General features: G+C 40.6%; 1 protein-coding gene across 1 annotated transcript in view; it reads left to right on the top strand.

Annotated features, from left to right (window-relative positions):
* The first annotated feature begins 325 nt into the window (after positions 1-325).
* Positions 326-17,943, top strand: part of Zdhhc15 (zinc finger DHHC-type palmitoyltransferase 15) — a 95,332-nt gene continuing 77,714 nt past the window's right edge. Inside the window, exon 1 of the mRNA XM_032889412.1 lies at positions 326-465. Within this exon, the coding sequence (XP_032745303.1) occupies positions 330-465 (136 nt within the window). The 5' untranslated portion in view covers positions 326-329. The remainder of the gene's footprint in view (positions 466-17,943) is intronic.

The following is a 17,943-nucleotide window of genomic DNA, read 5'->3' as shown; positions in this document are numbered from 1 at the left end:
GAAGTGGCTGGGGGTTGGGGGTTGGGGGTAGGGGGCGAGAGGTGGGAAGGGGGAGGGGCCGCAGTCCCTCTGAGCTCTGTGGGCCTGGACAGCATGGCTATCACATTCTGCCCCACCTCAGCCAGATCCTGAAGGTGGGACCCACGCCTACTGTGCCAGACTGGGCGCGCTGGGCAGCGCAGCCCCACAGGTGGCAGCGGCTCGAGGACGATTTCCCGCCAGGCTAAACAGTGGAGCGCCGCACAGCGCGCCTTCCCGCCTCCCAGCCGCCGCCCAAGCAGTTCCCGGCCGGCGCCAGCAGGCCTGCTTGGTCGATCTTCGAGCCGAAGATGCGGCGGGGCTGGAAGATGGCTCTGTCTGGGGGGTTGCGGTGCTGCCGCCGGGTACTGTCCTGGGTGCCAGTGCTCGTTATTGTCCTCGTCGTTCTCTGGTCCTACTATGCCTACGTCTTTGAACTCTGCCTGGGTAAGTGGGGCTGGCCACATAAACTGGGGAAATAAGCTCCAGCTCCTGCCCTATCCTTCATACCAATGTCCCCAGTGCGCTCAGCCCTCACCCTGCGGCTTTTCCTTTCGCGCCCTGAAAAACTCCCAGTTTCCAACCTTGGGCTTCTCACAATATCTTTCATGCGCCGTTCCACGAGGGTCCCACCACGTCGCCATCTCCTCTCCTCTGGGTTTTCTTCTTTCTTTGCCCTACCCTCAATAATTCCTTGGTTCTTCCTACTAGGAACCTCCCTCCCCCACACGTACAGGATAACCACTTAAGCTGTACTGCCTGGAAAACCACCTTCTGAACCCACCCAACCAATTGAGGAAGCACCATACCCTTAAAGTGCCCGCTCCACCAAAGTATCCAACTAAGGGCCCCACCATTTTCCCCTCCTACTCTGGTTTCTTTCATACTAGGGATTCCCTAATAGGAATCCAAAAATAATTCCTGTACTCTCCTATTATCTCACCTCTTCTCCACATTGAGATCCATACTTTGTCTCTGCAACCCTCAAACACAAGCTGAGAGGTTTCACATCTCCACCCACTTAGGAGCCTCTCACATCAGAACATTCTGTTCTCACTTTTTACACAGGGCTAACTAAGCCCTTCACCCTTTCCCTGAGATCCAAGATCCACATGCAGCACACACACACACACACACACACACACACACACACACACACACACACACACACAGAGAGAGAGAGAGAGAGAGAGAGAGAGAGAGAGAAAATGCTCCATGTTTGTCTTCGTATGACTCCACACTCTGTTCTGTTCTATCTCACATTTCACACAATAAGTTTTCCCCTTTCCTTACCTGTGGTCTTTCCCCATTTTCAGAGCTCTTTTTGTGGTGCGGGGGTTCTATACAACACTTTCTTCTCATATTAGAGCTCCAAATTGTACCACACTGGGGTCCAGCCCCTTCCCTTTCCTTTTTGTTAAGCATTCAACTTCTCATTAGAAGGCCCACATTATTTTCTTACCCATCTCACTAGTGACTCCACTTTGTCATAGTATGATCATGTCCCATCCACTATAATCTCCTACTAGAATGTTTTCTTTACACTTCAGAGTCCCCGCAATCCTTACCATATTCCACTGAAGAGCCACTACTTGTCTAATCTTTACCTATCTTTACTGAGAAGCAGTCTCCACCCCCTCCAGTGTTTCCCATTGTCCACACCACATCCTGTCACTATCAGTCTGGTGTTTCTCATTGTTTCCTTTAGGGTTGCACTTGTCCCCTGCCTTCTTAAGCCTGGAAAATCCAGTTCTTTCTGGCTGAAGTGTGTAGTTTTTTGCCCTTTCCTATGGAGATATACTTTTTTGTTGTTTTTTCTTAGATCACCCCTTTAATGATGCTGAACTTTCCTTATGCCCTGTCCTATAACACCAGGGATCACTTACTCTCTCCTTATTTACAATCTGGTTCCTATCATATGCTCTGTGCTTTCAACCTCAGAATTCTACAGTATTTCACAACACAAAGCCCAACCTTTTCTTCTGTTTACCCCCACACACAGATTTTCATACACTTCCAGTCCCCTGTCTATTACATATGACCTTCTAACATTCTCATAAACTCAAATTAGTTTTCATAACATATGCTGTCTCCTCTCAACAGAAATTTCTCGTGGTCTATTGAAGAATCCCCATATCTTTTCACATGAGATCCCATGAATGCCTTTATCACTTCAGTGCTGAAGTGCCATCACTAACCCTTATACTTGTGACCTGCAGTCTCCCCTGTTCATTCAATGCAGAGTATTCATTGCTACCCCACTAGAGTTCATACCATTTCATCAAACATCTCCTCAAAGCTGCCTTCCTATGCTTCATTTGTTTCCTCATATCACAACGTCTCACTTCAAATATTACTGCTAGAGTGCTACTTTTCAGCCCCAGGACCCAACTACACTTATAAACCCTTTCTCTTACATTTTTGAAAAAAACTATACTTTACCCCTACACAAATTTAGGTCAAGTAAAGTAACTGTGTTTTTCCAATATAAGAATTCCTTCTAGTCAACTCTATAGATCAAAGTTTGGCCTTTTTTTCTGGCCTTCTTAAGTATGTTATGGAAAATACAGAAAAGGCTTTTAGCAATAAGCATTGTTTGTTGCCTTCATGGATAGACATTTAGGCTGTTTTTCTTTTCTTCATCTGTGTCTGCTTTTAAGGCCCATTCCCTTGACTGGGAAGTTCTCCTGCTCTCAGACCTTACCACTCTGTCTTTTTTTAAATGATTAACTAAGGGATCAAAAGTTCAGCTCCATTGTGATGGTGTGTACATTGCTCCCAGGAACAGTGCCACATTGTAAACACTAGCAAGCTACCTTCAAAGTCATTTAGGACTGTCAAACATGAGCTCAACAAGAAGTCAGGTTAAAAATCAGTAATGATGATAGGTAATTCTTATATAGTGCTTACGTTGTGTCAAAAAAAAGTGTTCTCACTACTGCAGTTATATTAACAGTCTATATATCACCTCATTTAATCCTCAGAGCTCTATAATGTAGGTACCATTATTATCACCACTATCCAGATATGTAAACCGAGTCAACAAACTGAGGTAAGACCAAGTATCAGGTGTGGTGATACACATATGTCCGAGTACTTGTGGAGTAGAGTCAATACGATCAGGAGTCCAAGGCCAGTCTCAGCTACATAGAACGTTTGAAGCCAGGCTGGGCTACATAAAACCCTGTCTCACATCCCACCCAACCCCATACAGAAAAAAAATCAATCATCATGCACATAATTAGCTTTCCATGGGTTCTTAGTCGTGCCATGCTGAAAGCTGCTAGGAAACTTTGGATTTCTTATGCCCAGTTGAAAGAAATGGACTGATTACATAGTTTATCTGAGATTATAGAGCTGGTAAATTGTTAAACTTAGATGGTAACACAGGCATTATGAACCTTCTGTTCAGGTTATTATAACATGCTGCTTCCTCTCAACTAGCACAGAGGTCAAAACTGATGACCCACAGGACCAGTATAACCTGAAAATATATTTTATTTTGCTTGGACAGTGTTTTTTTTTTTAACATTCTTTTCTTTAACTAAGTTAAACCCAGTAAAGTTATATATACCTATAGTCTCAACACTTGAGAATCTGAGAGAGGAGGGTCACTTGAGCCTAGGAGTTCAAAACGAACCTCTTTATTATAGGCAGAACCTATCTCAAAAAATAAAAATCAGTAAAATAAGTGGTCTTGACTTCAGTTTCTGGCTCTCCCATTTTATGATCTCATCTGTACTTTACAATCTTAAATGTTTTCTAAGGTTGTGTGTGTGTGTGTGTGTGTGTGTGGGAGAGAGAGAGAGAGAGAGAGAGAGAGAGAGAGAGAGAGAGAGAGAGAGAGAGAGGGGGGTGTGTGGAGAGATGTGCCCCCTCCTGTTCACATGTTGTGGAAGTCAGAGGAAGCATGGGAATTGCTTCTTCCCTTCTACATAAGAGTTCTGGGATTGAACTCAAAGACCCTAAGAGTTGATGGCAGATGCCCTTACACATTGATCCCCACTGCTGGCCCTGTTTGTACAACCTTTTAACAAATGTACAGCCAGCCTGGATTTCAGAAAAGTTGAAACAAATTTTCTAAGGTTACATTTAGTATAGCACTGAGAGCTGGAAGTCAAGCCTACCTGATAACAATGTAACAAAAGCAATAAATTAGGGTTTTGTTATAACTTAAAAGGTAACATTAAAGAGCTAACTTCTTTCTAAAGAGAACCTCATCTCTCCCGAATATCAGGCTATAACTAATACTAAAGGTGATACTTTTGTACTTATATCTTATTTTTATAATTTTCTGATTATAAAATAATCAAATATTTCCCCTTTCCCTTTCCTCCCTCCAACACCTCCCATATATCCCCTTGCTCTGTCTCAAATTTGTGACTTTTTTCTTTAATTATTGTGATATACACACAGCCACACTCACATTTGTAAACAAAGAAGTACAACCTGATCAGACTATATCATATAGTTGTATACGTAGGTTTATAGGGATGACCACTTGGCATTGGATAACCAATTGTTGAGTTCTTCCATGGGAAGACTACTTCTGCTCTCAGCATTCTTTAGATGCCTTTAGTTCTTTGTCTGGGGTTGAGGCCCCAGGAGATTTCTGCCTTCCATATTAGCACATGTATTGTTGTCATCCTCCTTCAGGTCTTATTTAGGTACTTTTGTTGGAGAGAATGCATTTCTTGAGAAGAATGCAAACCTGACATTTCTAGACAACACAGTCTCACAGCAAACTTCCTGTTCTCTGGCTCTTTCTAACTTTCCACCCCATCTTCTGTAATGATATGTGGGCCATAGGTGCAGGAATCATGTTGTAGATATATCAGTTGAACTATAATTTTTAAGACTAATTCTGCTTTTACAAGCCAAGAGACCTAGGGCAGGTCACATAATCTCTTTCAATTGCAGTTGTTTTTGTGTGCATCTCTCTAGTATGACTGTCTCTTCATACCACAAATACTTGCTCAGTACCTACTCTACACCAGGCATTGCTATTATGACATTTAAATATTCATGGCTGGAAAGCATGAACTGTAGTTTACAACACAGGATAAAAGTGTGTTAGATGTCAACTTGCTATGTTAATAAAAATATAAAGTATTCTACATTCCTCAAAAAAGCTTTTTTTTTTACTTTTTTTTAATGAGAAAGAAAGTAATCGTATCCATTTCATTATGGTAAATGTTATATAACGAAAGACAATCATTTTAAAGTATTTCGTTTTTTAGTACATTTACAATGTTGTGTAGCCATTACTTCAATATAGTCACCAAATCATTGTTGTTCCCACCAAAAGAAAACCACATAGACATTAAAAAATTCACCTTCTAGGGGAGAGAAGGCCAATGTTGTTTAATAATATGGCACCGACCCAGTAGTCCCTCAACCCAGTGGGTATTCTCACCACACCAGTGATGGTATAGATAGCATTAATTAGTGTCAGTGGGTTATTTAATAAGATGATATTGAGTTGGGAATGGTAAGGATATATCTGGGATGAGCTAAGGAAAAGTACAAGAGGAAAATGTGATCAAAACACCTCGTATGCATGTATGAAATTCTCAAAAAGTTAATAAAAGTATATTAAAGAAAGCAGTAGCTCCCTGTTACCTTTACTCTAGTCCCTGTCAACCGCTTATCTATATTCTAGCTCTGTATTTGCCTGTTCTATAATGTGTGTGTGTTTGTGTGTCTGTGCCTGTGCCTGTGTGTGTGTGTGTGTGTGTGTGTGTGTGTGTGTGTGTGTGTGTGTATACTTTTGTATCTGGATCCTCTCTCTCTCTCTCTCTCTCTAAATATATATATATATATATATATATATTGATAGTTTATGTATTTACATTTCAAATGTTATCCCTTTACTGGTTCCCCATCTCCCATTCCCTTCCCTCCTTCTATGAGGATGCACCCTCCCATCCACCCACTCCCTCCTCAACACCCTGGCATTCCCCTACACTGGGGAAATGAACCTTCACAGGATCAAGGGTTTCTCCTCCTATTGATGCCATACAATGCCATCCTCTGATACATATGGGGCTGGAGCCATGGATCTCCACTCCTATACTCTTTGGTTGTTGGTTTAGTCCCCAGAGCTCTGGGGGGGGCATGTCTGGTTGATTGATATTGTAGCTCTTCTTATGGGGTTGCAAACCCCTTCAGCTCCTTCAGTCCTTTCTCTAACTCCACCATTGGGGTCCCCATGCTCAGTCTGATGGTTAGCAGCAAGCATCTTAATCTGTATCGGTAGGGCTCTGACAGAGCCTCTCAGGAGACAGTCATATCAGACTCTTGTCAGCAAGCACTTCTTGGCATCAGCAATAGTGTCAGGGTTTAATGACTGCATATATGATGGATCCCCTGGTAGGGCAGTCTCTGAAGGACGTTTTCTTCAGGCTCTGCTCTACTCTTTGTCCCTGTATTTCCTCCTGTGAGTATTTTGTTACCCTTTCTACAAAGGACTGATGCACCCACATTTTGGTCTTCCTCTTCTTGAGCTTCATATGGTCTGTGAATTGTATCTTGGGTATTCCAAGCTTTTGGGTTACTATCCACTTATCAGTGAGTGCATACCACGTGGTGTTCTTTTTGTGACTGTTACCTCAATCGGAATGATATTTTCTAGTTAATTTTGCCTATGAATTTCATAAAGTCATTGTTTTTGATAGCTGAGTAATATTCTATTGTGTAGATGTACCACATTTTCTGTATCCATTCCTCTATTGAAGGACATCTGGGTTCTTTCCAGCTTCTGGCTATTATAAATAAGGTTGATATGAATATAGTGGAGCATGTGTCTTTGTTGTATGTTGGAGCATCTTTTGGGTATATGCCCAAGAGAGGTATAGCTGGGCCCTCAGGTAGTTCAATGTCCAATTTTCTGAGGAACCACCAGACTGATTTTGAGAGTGGTTGTACCAGTTTGCAATCCCACCAACAATGGAGGAGTGTTCTTCTTTCTCCACATCCTCGACAGCATATGTTGTCACCTGAGTTTTTGATCTTAGCCATTCTGATTGGTGTAAGGTGGAATCTCAGGGTTGTTTTGATTGCAAATTTCTCTGATCACTAAGGATGTTGAGCATTTCTTCAGGTGCTTTTCTGGTATCTGGATTCTTTTAATTAGCACTATGTTTGCAAGATCCAACTGCATTGCAGCATCTAACAGTATACTATTCCTTTAATAGATTACTGATATTCTATTCTATGTCTTTGCCAGAGTTTGTCCATACATCTGTTCAAGGACATTTGGGATGTTTTACTGGTTTTTGTTTCTGTTTTTGTTTTTCTGTTTCAAGCGATGCTACTGTGAACATTTATATGGAAATAATTCTTTATATACCAGAAAGAAGGATGGGAATGATTGAGCTGTATAGTAACTTTTTGAGGAACCTGTGAACTATTTTTTCAACATGGCTGATCATATGCTTCTCTACGAACAATAAAGGAGAAAGGGTTTAAATTTATCCACACCATCACCGATATCTTTTTCCATTAGAAAAAATGACTACCTTGATGTAGTGTAACATGATGTCATTTTGTAGCTTGATTTGGATTTCCTAAATGAGTAAATATGTTGAACATATTTTATGTACTTGACCATTTTTTGTCTTATTTGGGAAATATCTATACAAACTAAACAGGTTATGTATTTAGGAATACACACATACATATATGCATGTGTGTGTGTGTGTGTGTGTGTGTGTGTGTTGTAGTAAGGAAAGGGAAGAAGGAAATGATGTAATTATGATCTCAAAAAATAAAGGAAATTTTAAAAACAAATTGACTATTCAAGTTATTTCCCATTTCCTTAAAAATGTGCCTTCATTTTCTTTCTTTAAAATGTCTTATGTAGCATATGAGTTTCATTATAAAATCTTCATACATGTCTACATTTTTCTCTTTGGTTCTCCCTCTTGCTTGTCCCCTTCCTTGCTCAGAAAAGTGCCTCTTCTGCTTTTATTTCATCTATCTATATATGACATGTATATGACATGTGTGTGATACTCGCCTTTCCTCCCATCACCACCGTCCTTTGCCTTTTGATCCCTTTAGACCCCTTCTTCCCTCCCCATGCACCTCCCTTCTATTTTCATGTAGATTTTCCTACTTTTGTTATAGCTATCTTTTTTTTTAATTCTAGAGTTGTCATAGGCAACAAAACATGTGCTAATTTTCTTCCTGAATCTGGTTTATTTTGCCTAATATCACGATCTCCAGTTGCAAAATTGTTTAAATTGTTTTCTGCAAATTACAGAATCCATTCATTTTTATGGTTAAACAAAACTACATTGTGTGTATGTGTAAATATATATATATATATGCATATATACATATATATATCACACTTTCTTTATCTTTTCATCTGTTCATAGGCATGTAGGCCAATTCCATGTTTTGACTATTATGAAAAATGCTATATTTAACACGAATGCACAAGTATCTATATGGTATGCCAACAAAGATTCTTTCAGGTATATGCCTAAGAATATGATAATACCTAATGTTGAATTATATGTTGTATTTTTTTAGACATTACAATCATTAATTTTTGGTTAGTATACAAAGTATTGAGTTTCAGTGTTACGTTTCATGCATACATATCTTTATACATTGTTCATATTCAGTTTTCCATTAGCTTTCCTTATTCCACCTTCCCTTTGCTCTCCTTCCACTCGTCCAAGTAATTTTTCTGTTTTCATGTCTTGTGTATGCATATATACATATGTAATCTATATGCATATATCTCTAGATTCTACATGTGAGAGAAACATTGGTTATCTCTTTTGTCCTACTACAACCTTTGTTTTTTCTCTTGGCCCTTCTTTTCCTTAAATGCTCCCTTTGATTTTCATGTCATATATAGGCATAAATTGATAGATATACTGTTAAATGTAGATATTCCCTATGAGATTAAATGTAATATTTAGCTTTCTGATTCTGGTCTAATTCACTTCCTTAAATTGTTTAAGTGAGATGTGCTAAACATAGCAATTTTGGTGTGCAGTAAGGTTCAAAAGCTAAAAAAATCTAACAGCAGAAATGACACATAAGAATGAATATATTAATTCAGATTTCACCTTGGTTCATAAAAGGACAAGGCAGGTTTAGTATTCCCATGCTTACCCAGATTATTATAGAGATCTTCCAAACATTGACTCAAATTAAAATGAAAACACAAGTTTCCTGGGAATTTTTGCTCTCTGAATCTTTCTCCCATGACAGTAGTAATCACAAAACCAAGAAAATGGCTGTTCATGCCATAGACAATGGGGATGGCTTACCTCATACAAATTGGTGCTTAGTGACCTAGGAGAGACCAAATGGTAGCAATGTCTCAAACGTGAAGAAAAATTAACCTCAAACTCGAGACCAGTGCCCAAAGTGTCAAGCCTGAGTATATTTAGGAAAAGTAATCATCCTAGAAGGCAGAGGCCTAAGCAAGGGTAGATAGATGAATTCTCCAGACAGACAGACAGACAGACAGACAGACAGACAAATTAACAAAACCACTCCACTCTTTCTGAGATGTAGTACAGGAAGCTAGTATTGTGCCTAGAGAAACAGGGAAGCTCCTGGGATATCTACTTGTCCTGACAGATGCCAGGATTCCCTCAGGATCTTATCTATAGTGCTGACTCTTGATGGATAGCTTTTTTCAGGCACTTTCTCTAAAACAGTCTTCTGCGGACACCTAGAAGGCCTGTGTCACCTAAACTTCTGGGATGCTTGTCCTGGCTGAAGCCCACCAAAGCTGTTGCCAAAATCTGTAGCTTCTGCTTCCTGTTGCTTTCCTGAAAACCACAAGAAAGAAATTAGTAGAGCAGACAGATTTTATTCAAGCCTGGGCCTGAGTAAACTAGGATAGACATTCCCATCTCAGATTTCTATTTCTACATTTTAAGGAATTTCTTTACTGATTTCCATAATGTCTTATATTCCAACCAATAATGTTTCCCCAGAATCCTTGCAAGCATTTGCTGATATTTATTTCCTTGATGATAACCATTCTGACTGGAGTCAGATGGACACACAAAGTGGTTTAATTTTCATTTCCCAGGAGGCTCAAATGTTTGAACACTTTTGAGAATATTGATTGATCATCGTATGTTGAGGATTTGTCTTTAACTGTCTATTGTAATGCTAAGTGCAGCCCCCAAGACCTGGGGTCTACGTCTAGTCCCTATGACCCTGCCCCCAAGTTAATTCTGGTTGGTGAATAAAGATGCGAACAGCCAATAGCTGGGCAGAAGAGACGTAGGTGAAGTTTAGGTTTTGAGGGCTTGAGGGGAGAGAACCATGAGGAGGAAGAATGTGCAGGAGAGGAGGAAGAAGCGGCCATGTGTTAAGAGTTAGGAGTGTATGGCCCTGAGGGGTGCCCAGTTGTAGCTAAGAGCAGCCCAGATGAAACAGAGTAAGTAATAACTCGGGATTATTGGTAGGAAAATAGATTCTAACAGCATAGAGGGTAGGCAGATACCCCAGCTCTTGAGCTGCTTAAGGCCTAAGTGTGTCTTTCATTTGGGAACTAATTGGTTTAAGGCCAGGTAGAAACCCTGGCCCTGTTTGTTACAACAATTGTATTTGGTTTGAGAACTATGTATATTAAATTTTCAGACCTATTTAATGATAGCATGATTTTTCAGTTTTTGATGTTTAATTTTCTGAGTTCTTTATAGATTCTAAATATTAATCTCTGGCCTGATGCATAGTTAGAAAATATTTTCCTCTCATTCTGTAGACTGTTTCTTCACTCTGGTGATTGTTTCCTTTGTTATACACATTTTTAATTTTATGAAATACCATCTGTCAGTTGTTGGTATTATTTGATGTGCTATTGGAATCCTTTTCAGGAAGTCCTTGTCTATGCCTATACTTATATTCTGAAATGTTTTCCTGTAGCAGTTACAGATTTTCATGTCTTACATTAATGCTTTGATCTACTTTAAATTGATTTTTAACAGGGTAAAAAAATGGGAATCTATTTTTATTCTTGTACATGTCCCAGCAACACTTGTTGAAGAAACCATCCTTTAACAGTATACATTTGACATCTTTGTCAAAAATTGATAGCAGCAATTAACTAAAAAAAATCAGTAACCCTCCTCTATGTGAACTATAAGTGGACTGAGAAAGAAATTGGGGGAATAACACCTTCACAATCACCACAAATAATGTAAGTATCTCGATGTACCTCTAACCAAGCAAGTGAAAGATCTGTATGACAAGAACTTCAAGTCTCTGAAGAAGAAATTGAAGAAGATCTCTGATGATGGAAAGATCTCCCATGCTCATGAATTGGCAGGATTAATATAGTAAAAATGGCCATATTGCCAAAAGCAATCTACAGATTCAATGCAATCCCCATCAAAATTCCTACTCAATTCTTTATAGAGATAGAAAGAGTAATTTGCAAATTCATATGGGAAAAAAACAAAGTCAAAACAAACAAACAAACAAACAAAAAACAAGCAAACAAAAAACCCAGGATAGCAAAAGCAATCATATACAATAAAGAACTTCTGGAAGAATCAACAGCTCTGACTTTAAGCTGTACTACAAAGCAATAGTAATAAAAACTACTTGGTACTGGCATAAAAACAGACAGGTTGATTAATAGAATTGAATAGAACGAACCCACATACCTACAGACACTAGATCTTTTGACAAAGGGGCCAAACTATACAATGGGGGCAGAAAAGCAGCTTCAACACATGGTGTTGGTCTAACTGGATCCATGCATGTAGAGGAATACAAATAGATCCATATTTATCATCTTGCACAAAACTCAAGTCCCAGTGGATTGAAAATGCCAGCTTATGTTGGTGGAGATATGGAGCAAGGGAAACATTCCTTCATTGCTGGAATTGGAAATCAATTTGATGGTTTCTCAGAAAATAGTTCCACCTCAAGACCCAGTTATACTATGCCTAGGCATATACCCTGAAAATGCTCCACCGTACCAGGAGGATATTTGCTCAACTATGTTCATAGCAGCATTACTTGTAATAGCCAGAAACTGGAAACAACCTAGATGTGCCTAAACCAAAGAATGGGCAAAGATGATGTGGTACATTTAAACAGTTGTATTACACAGCTATTGAAAACAAGGACATGGTAGAATTGGCAGACAAATGGGTAGTGTTAGAAAATAACATCCTGAATGAGGTAACCCAGACTCAGAAAGACAGACATAGTATATACTCACTTATAAGTGGATTTTAGCCATAATGTACAGGATAACCATGCTGCAATCCACACACACAGAGAAGCTAAGTAGCAAGGAGGATCTAAAAGAGGATGCTTGAATCTTCCTGAGAAGGAGAAATAAAATAGATATTGGGGGTAGATGAAGTGTGGTAACTGAGTAGGAGAGGGATTGGGGAGGGCAACAGGAGGGATCAAGTGTGGGAAGAACAGAGGGAAAGAGAACTGAGAGAACTGGGATTGGTGGAGGGGGCATTGCTATGAAGAACTAGAAACCTAGGACAAGGGAAACTCCCAGAAGTCTATGAGGGTAACCCTAGCTAAGACTCCTAGCAGTAGGGGACATAGAACCTAAAACAGCTACCTCCAGTAACCAAGCAAGACCTCTAATGGAGGGATGGGGATACCAACCCCCCCACAAAACCTTCAACCCACAAGATGTACAGGGATAAAGATAGAGCAGAAATTGAGGGAATGGCCAACTTGAGACCCATGCCATAAGAGCCCATCCCTAATACTATTTAGTGATACTCTTCTGTGCTTGCAGACAGGAGCCTAACAGAACTTTCCTCTGAGAGGCTTCACCCAGCAGCTGATGGAAAGAGATGCAGAGACCCACAGTCAAACATTAGGAGTTCAGGGAATCTTATGGAAGAGGGGGAAGAAGAATTGGGGGAGCCAGAAGGTCAAGGATATCACAAGAAAACCTACAGAATTGACTAACTTGGGCCCAGAGAGGTTCAAACAGACTGAACTACCAACCAAAGACCATGTATGCGATGGACCTAGGACCCCTACACAATATTTAGCAGATGTGCAGCTTGGTCTTCACACAGTCTTCACTTCTAACAACTGGAGCAGGGTCTGTCTCTAACTCTGCTGCCTGCCTTTGGATTCCTTTCCCCTAACTGGGCTGCCTTGTCTATCCTCAATAGGAGAGGAGGCACCTAGTTCTACTGCAACTTAATGTGCCAAGGTGGGTCGATATCCATGGGAGGCTGACCCTTCTCTGAGGAGAAAGGAGGTAGGGGGTGTGGGAAAGGCAGTGAAGAGGGAAACTGAGAGAAGAGGGGGAGCTGCAATTTGGATGTACAGTAAATAAATAAAATTTAAAAAGTAAAAAAAAATGATGCTAGCTGTATAGATTTATTTCTGCAGTGTAATTTAAGGTATTGTGATGCTTCCAGTATTACTCTTTCTGCCAAGGATTTTACTGGCTCCTCAGTAAAATTGCATTTATATGAACTCTAGGATTTTTTTTCTAGTTCTGTGCAGAATATTTTTTTAGAATTTTCATGGGGGGATTGCATTAAATCTGTAGATCCCTTTTAGTGAGTAGTCATTTTTCACAAAATCAATTCTAAAAATCCATGAAAATAGGTGATCCATCCACCTTCTAATATATTAAACATTTCCCTGTACAGGTCTTTTGTTTTTGTTTTGTTGGTTTTTTTAGGTGTTCAGTTATTTTGAGACATGGTTTCTTTATGTAGCCCTGGCTGTCCTGAAACTTGCTCTGTAGACCAGGCTGGCCTCGAACTCAGAGATCCACCTGCATCTGCCTCCCTAATGTCTGATTAAAGGAATGCGCCATTATGCCTGGCTGTGGAGGTCTTTTGTTTTCTTCCCTTTTTTACTGAGTATTTTATCTATTTACATTTTAAATGTTGTCTGCCTTCCTGGTTTCCCCTCCACAAACACTCCATCCCATCTCCTCCCCTTTGCATCTATGAGGGTGCTTCCCCCACCCATCCACACACTCCCTCCTCACCACTGTAGCATCCCCCTACATTGGGGCATCAAGCCTCCACAGGACCAAGGGCCTCTCCTCCCACTGATGCCAGATAAGGCAATCCTCAGCTACATATATAGCTGGAGCTGTGAGTCCTATGTATATTCTTTGGTTGTTTAGTAGCTGAGAGCTCTGAGGGTCTGGTTAGTTGATATTGTTGTTCTTCCTATGGGGTTGCAAACCCCTTCAGCTCACTCAGTCCTTTCTCTAACTCCTCCATTGGGAACCCTGTTCTCAGTTCAATGGTTGACTGTGAGCATCTACCTCTATATTTGTCAGGCTCTGGGAGAGCCTCTCAGGAGACAGCTATATCAGGTTCTTGTCAGCATGCACTTCTTGGCATCAGCAATAGTGACTGGGTTTGGTGTCTCCGGATGGGATGGATCCTTAGGTGGGGTGGTCTCTGGATGGCCTTTCTCCTTCACTCTGCTCCACTCTTTGTCCCTGCATTTCATTTACACAGGAACAATTCTGGGTTAAATTTTTTGAGAAGAGTGGGTGGCCCCATCTAGAACTGCGTCCATGCCTATCTACTGGAAGTGGTCTCCAGGTTCTGTCTCCCCTTCTCTGCTCATTTCTGCTAAAGTCATCCCTGTTGGGTCCTGGGAGCATCTTTGCTTCCCTAGCATCTGGGATCCAGTTCCTCATCCATCCTGCTACACATTTTTATTCTATTTCTTGACCCTCTATACCTCTCTCCTTTACTCTCTAGTACCTTATACTGCCACCCTTATTTCCTTCCCCCTCCTCTTTCCCTCCCAGTCTTCCATCTCCTTCCTCCTCCCTCAGTCATCCTGTTCTCCCCATCGATGCAGGACTGAAGTATCCACACCTTGGCATTCCTTCCTCCTAAGCGCCGTATGGTCTATGGGACAAATTGTGGACATTGTGAGCTTTTGGGCTAATATCCACTTATCAATGAGTGTATACCATGTGTGTTTTTCTGTGATTGGGTTACCTCACTCAGGATTATATTTTCCAGTTCCTCCATTTGCCTATGAATTTCATAAAGTCATTGTTTTGATAGCTAAGTAATAGTCCATTGGGTAGATGTACATTTTCTGTATCCATTCCTCTGTTGAGGGGCATCTGGGTTCTTTCCAGCTTATGGCTATTATAAATACGGCTGCTATAAACATAGTGGAGCACGTGTCCTTGTTATATGTTGGGGCATCTTTTGGGTATATGCCTAAGAGAGGTATAGCTGGATCCTCAGGTAGTGCAATGTCCAATTTTCTGAGGAACCACCAGGCTGATATCCAGAGTGGTTGTACCAGCTTGCAATCCCACCAACAATGGAGGAGTGTTCCTCCTTCTCCATATCCTTGCCTGATTTTTGATCTTAGTCATTCTGATTGGTATGAGTTGGAATCTCAGAGTGTTTTTGATTTGCATTTCCCTGATGACCAAGGATGTTGAACATTTCTTTAGGTGGTTTTCAGCCATTCAAGATTCCTCAGTTGAGAATTCTTTGTTTAGCTCTGTACCCCATTTTAAAAATAGGGTTATTTGACTCTCTGGAATCAAACTTCTTGAGTTCTTTGTATATTTTGGATATTAGCCCTGTATCAGACATAGAACTGGTAAAAATCTTTTCCCAATCTGTTGGTTGTCATTTTGTCCTTTGCCTTTCAGAAGCATTGCAGTTTTATGAGGTCCCATTTGTTGATTCTTGATCTTAGAGCATAAGCCATTGTTGTTTTGTTCAGGAAATTTTCCCCAGTGCCCATCTATGGTAATCGAGAATTTTGTTGGCTATAAGATAGCCTGGGCTGGCATTTGTGTTCTCTTAGGGTCTGTATGACATCTGCCCAGGATCTTCTGGTTTTCATAGTCTCTGGCGAGAAGTCTGGTGTGATTCTGATAGGTCTGCTTTTATATGTCATTTGACCTTTTTCCCTTATTGCTTTTAATATTCTTTGTTTTGTGCATTTTGTGTTTTGACTATTATGTGATGGGAGGAGTTTCTTTTCTGATCCAATCTATTTGAAGTTCTGTAGACTTCTTGTATGTTTATGGGCATCTCTTTCTTCAGGTTAGGGAAGTTTTCTTCTATGATTTTGTTGAAGATATTTACTGGGTCTTTAAGTTGGGAGTCTTCACTCTCTTCTATACCTATTATCCTTAGGTTTGATGTTTTCACTGTGTCCTTGATTTCCTGGATATTTTGGGCTAGGGGCTTTTTTTTTGTTTTACATTATTGTTGATGGTTGTGTCAATGATTTCTATGGTATCATCTGCCTCTGAGATTCTCTCTTCTATGTCTTGTATTCTGTTGTTGATGCTTGTATCTATGATTCCTGATCTCTTCCCTAGGTTTTCTATCTCCAGCGTTGTCTCCCTTTGTGCTTTCCTTATTGTTTCTATTTCCATTTTTGAATCCTGGATGGTTTTGTTCAATTCCTTCACCTATTTGTTGTGTTTTCCTGTAATTCTTTCAGGGAACTTTATGTTTCCTCTTTAAGGTCTTCTGCTCGTTTATTTATTTAAGTGAGTTATTTATGTCCTTCTTAAAGTCCTCCATCATTATCATAAAATGTGATTTTAAATCTAAATCTTGCTTTTCCAGTGTGTGTGTGGATATCCAGTATTTGCTTTGGTGTGAGAACTGGGCTCTGATGATGCCAAGTAGTCTTGGTTTCTGTTGGTGAGGTTTCTATGCTTGCTTCTCGCCATCAGGTTGTCTCTGGTGTTAGCTTGTTTTGCTGTCTCTGTCAGTGGCTTGACCCTCCTGTAGTCCCCTGTGTTAGCACTCCTGTTTTCTTTCAGCCAGATCTGGGAACAGAGAGCTTCTCCTTGGTTTGGGTGACCTGAAGCCTCCAGGTAGGTCACGTGGAGCAGAAAAGTTGGTCTTACCTCTGCTGTCAGGTGTGTAGGTGCTCCTGGCATCTGGTTTTCAGCTGTTAGTGCAGGCAGAAACCCCAATGGTCCTGCCCCTGCCTGCTCCTAGGTCCCTGTGCCCAGAGGCCACAGAGTGCACTAGGCGGGTTCCTCTTGGGTCAAGAATGTGGGCAGAAGTATTTGTCTCCTTTGAGCTCTCAGGATTGTCCGAGCTTCTGATCATCCAGCTTTCTCCCCCACGGGATTTGGGTGCAGGGAGCTGTGGGACAGGTTCAGTTTGTTTCGGTTCCAGGTGGAGGTTCCATGCTGCTGACTGCTCCTATATCTTGTATCCAGAGGCCGCCTTCCTTCTTATTTGTATCACTTTTACTCTTTCCCTTGCCTTATTTTGTAGGAATTCAATTACTACTCTTAACTAAGAGTGGAGAAAATGGATTTTTTTCTCATTTTAAAAGAAACACTTTCAATTTTTCCCCATTTAGTATTACATTGTCTATAGGGTTTTTTTTATAGCGTCTATTATACTGAGGCATATTCCTTCTATTCATAGTTTCTTCAGGTGCTTTCATGAAGGACACTGAATTTCTGAAAGGACTTTTCATTATTTATTGATACAATCATGTTATTTCTGTTCCTGAGTGTATTTATGTGCTGTATTACTTTTATTGGTTTGCATGTGTTACACCATCCTTTTATTCTATTAAGAATTTTTGTGTTTATGTTTGTTAGGTAAATTCAATATGTGTGTGTGTGTGTGTGTGTGTGTGTGTGTGTGTGTGTGTGTGTGTGTGTCTGTGTGAGGGGGCGAGGAGGAGGGCACAGGGAAGAGGGGAGAGGGAGAGGGAGTCCTAGTTTGGGTTTTATTCCTGTGAACTACACCATGTCCAAGGCAACTGTCATGAAGTAAAACATTTAATTGGAGCTGGCTGTAGGCTTCAGAGGTTTGATCCATTATTATCATGGTGGGAAACATGGCAGCATTGAGGTAAATATGGCACTGGAAAAGAAGCTGAGAAATCTACATGTTGATCCGAAGGTAGCAGAAGGAGTCCATCCCACTGGCATAGCTTGTTTAT

This window comes from Rattus rattus, chromosome X (genome assembly GCF_011064425.1).
Source record: "Rattus rattus isolate New Zealand chromosome X, Rrattus_CSIRO_v1, whole genome shotgun sequence".
Classification (NCBI taxonomy): Eukaryota; Metazoa; Chordata; class Mammalia; order Rodentia; family Muridae; genus Rattus; species Rattus rattus.
Note: the sequence above shows the minus strand (reverse complement) of the source record. Positions and strands in the feature narration are given on the sequence as shown.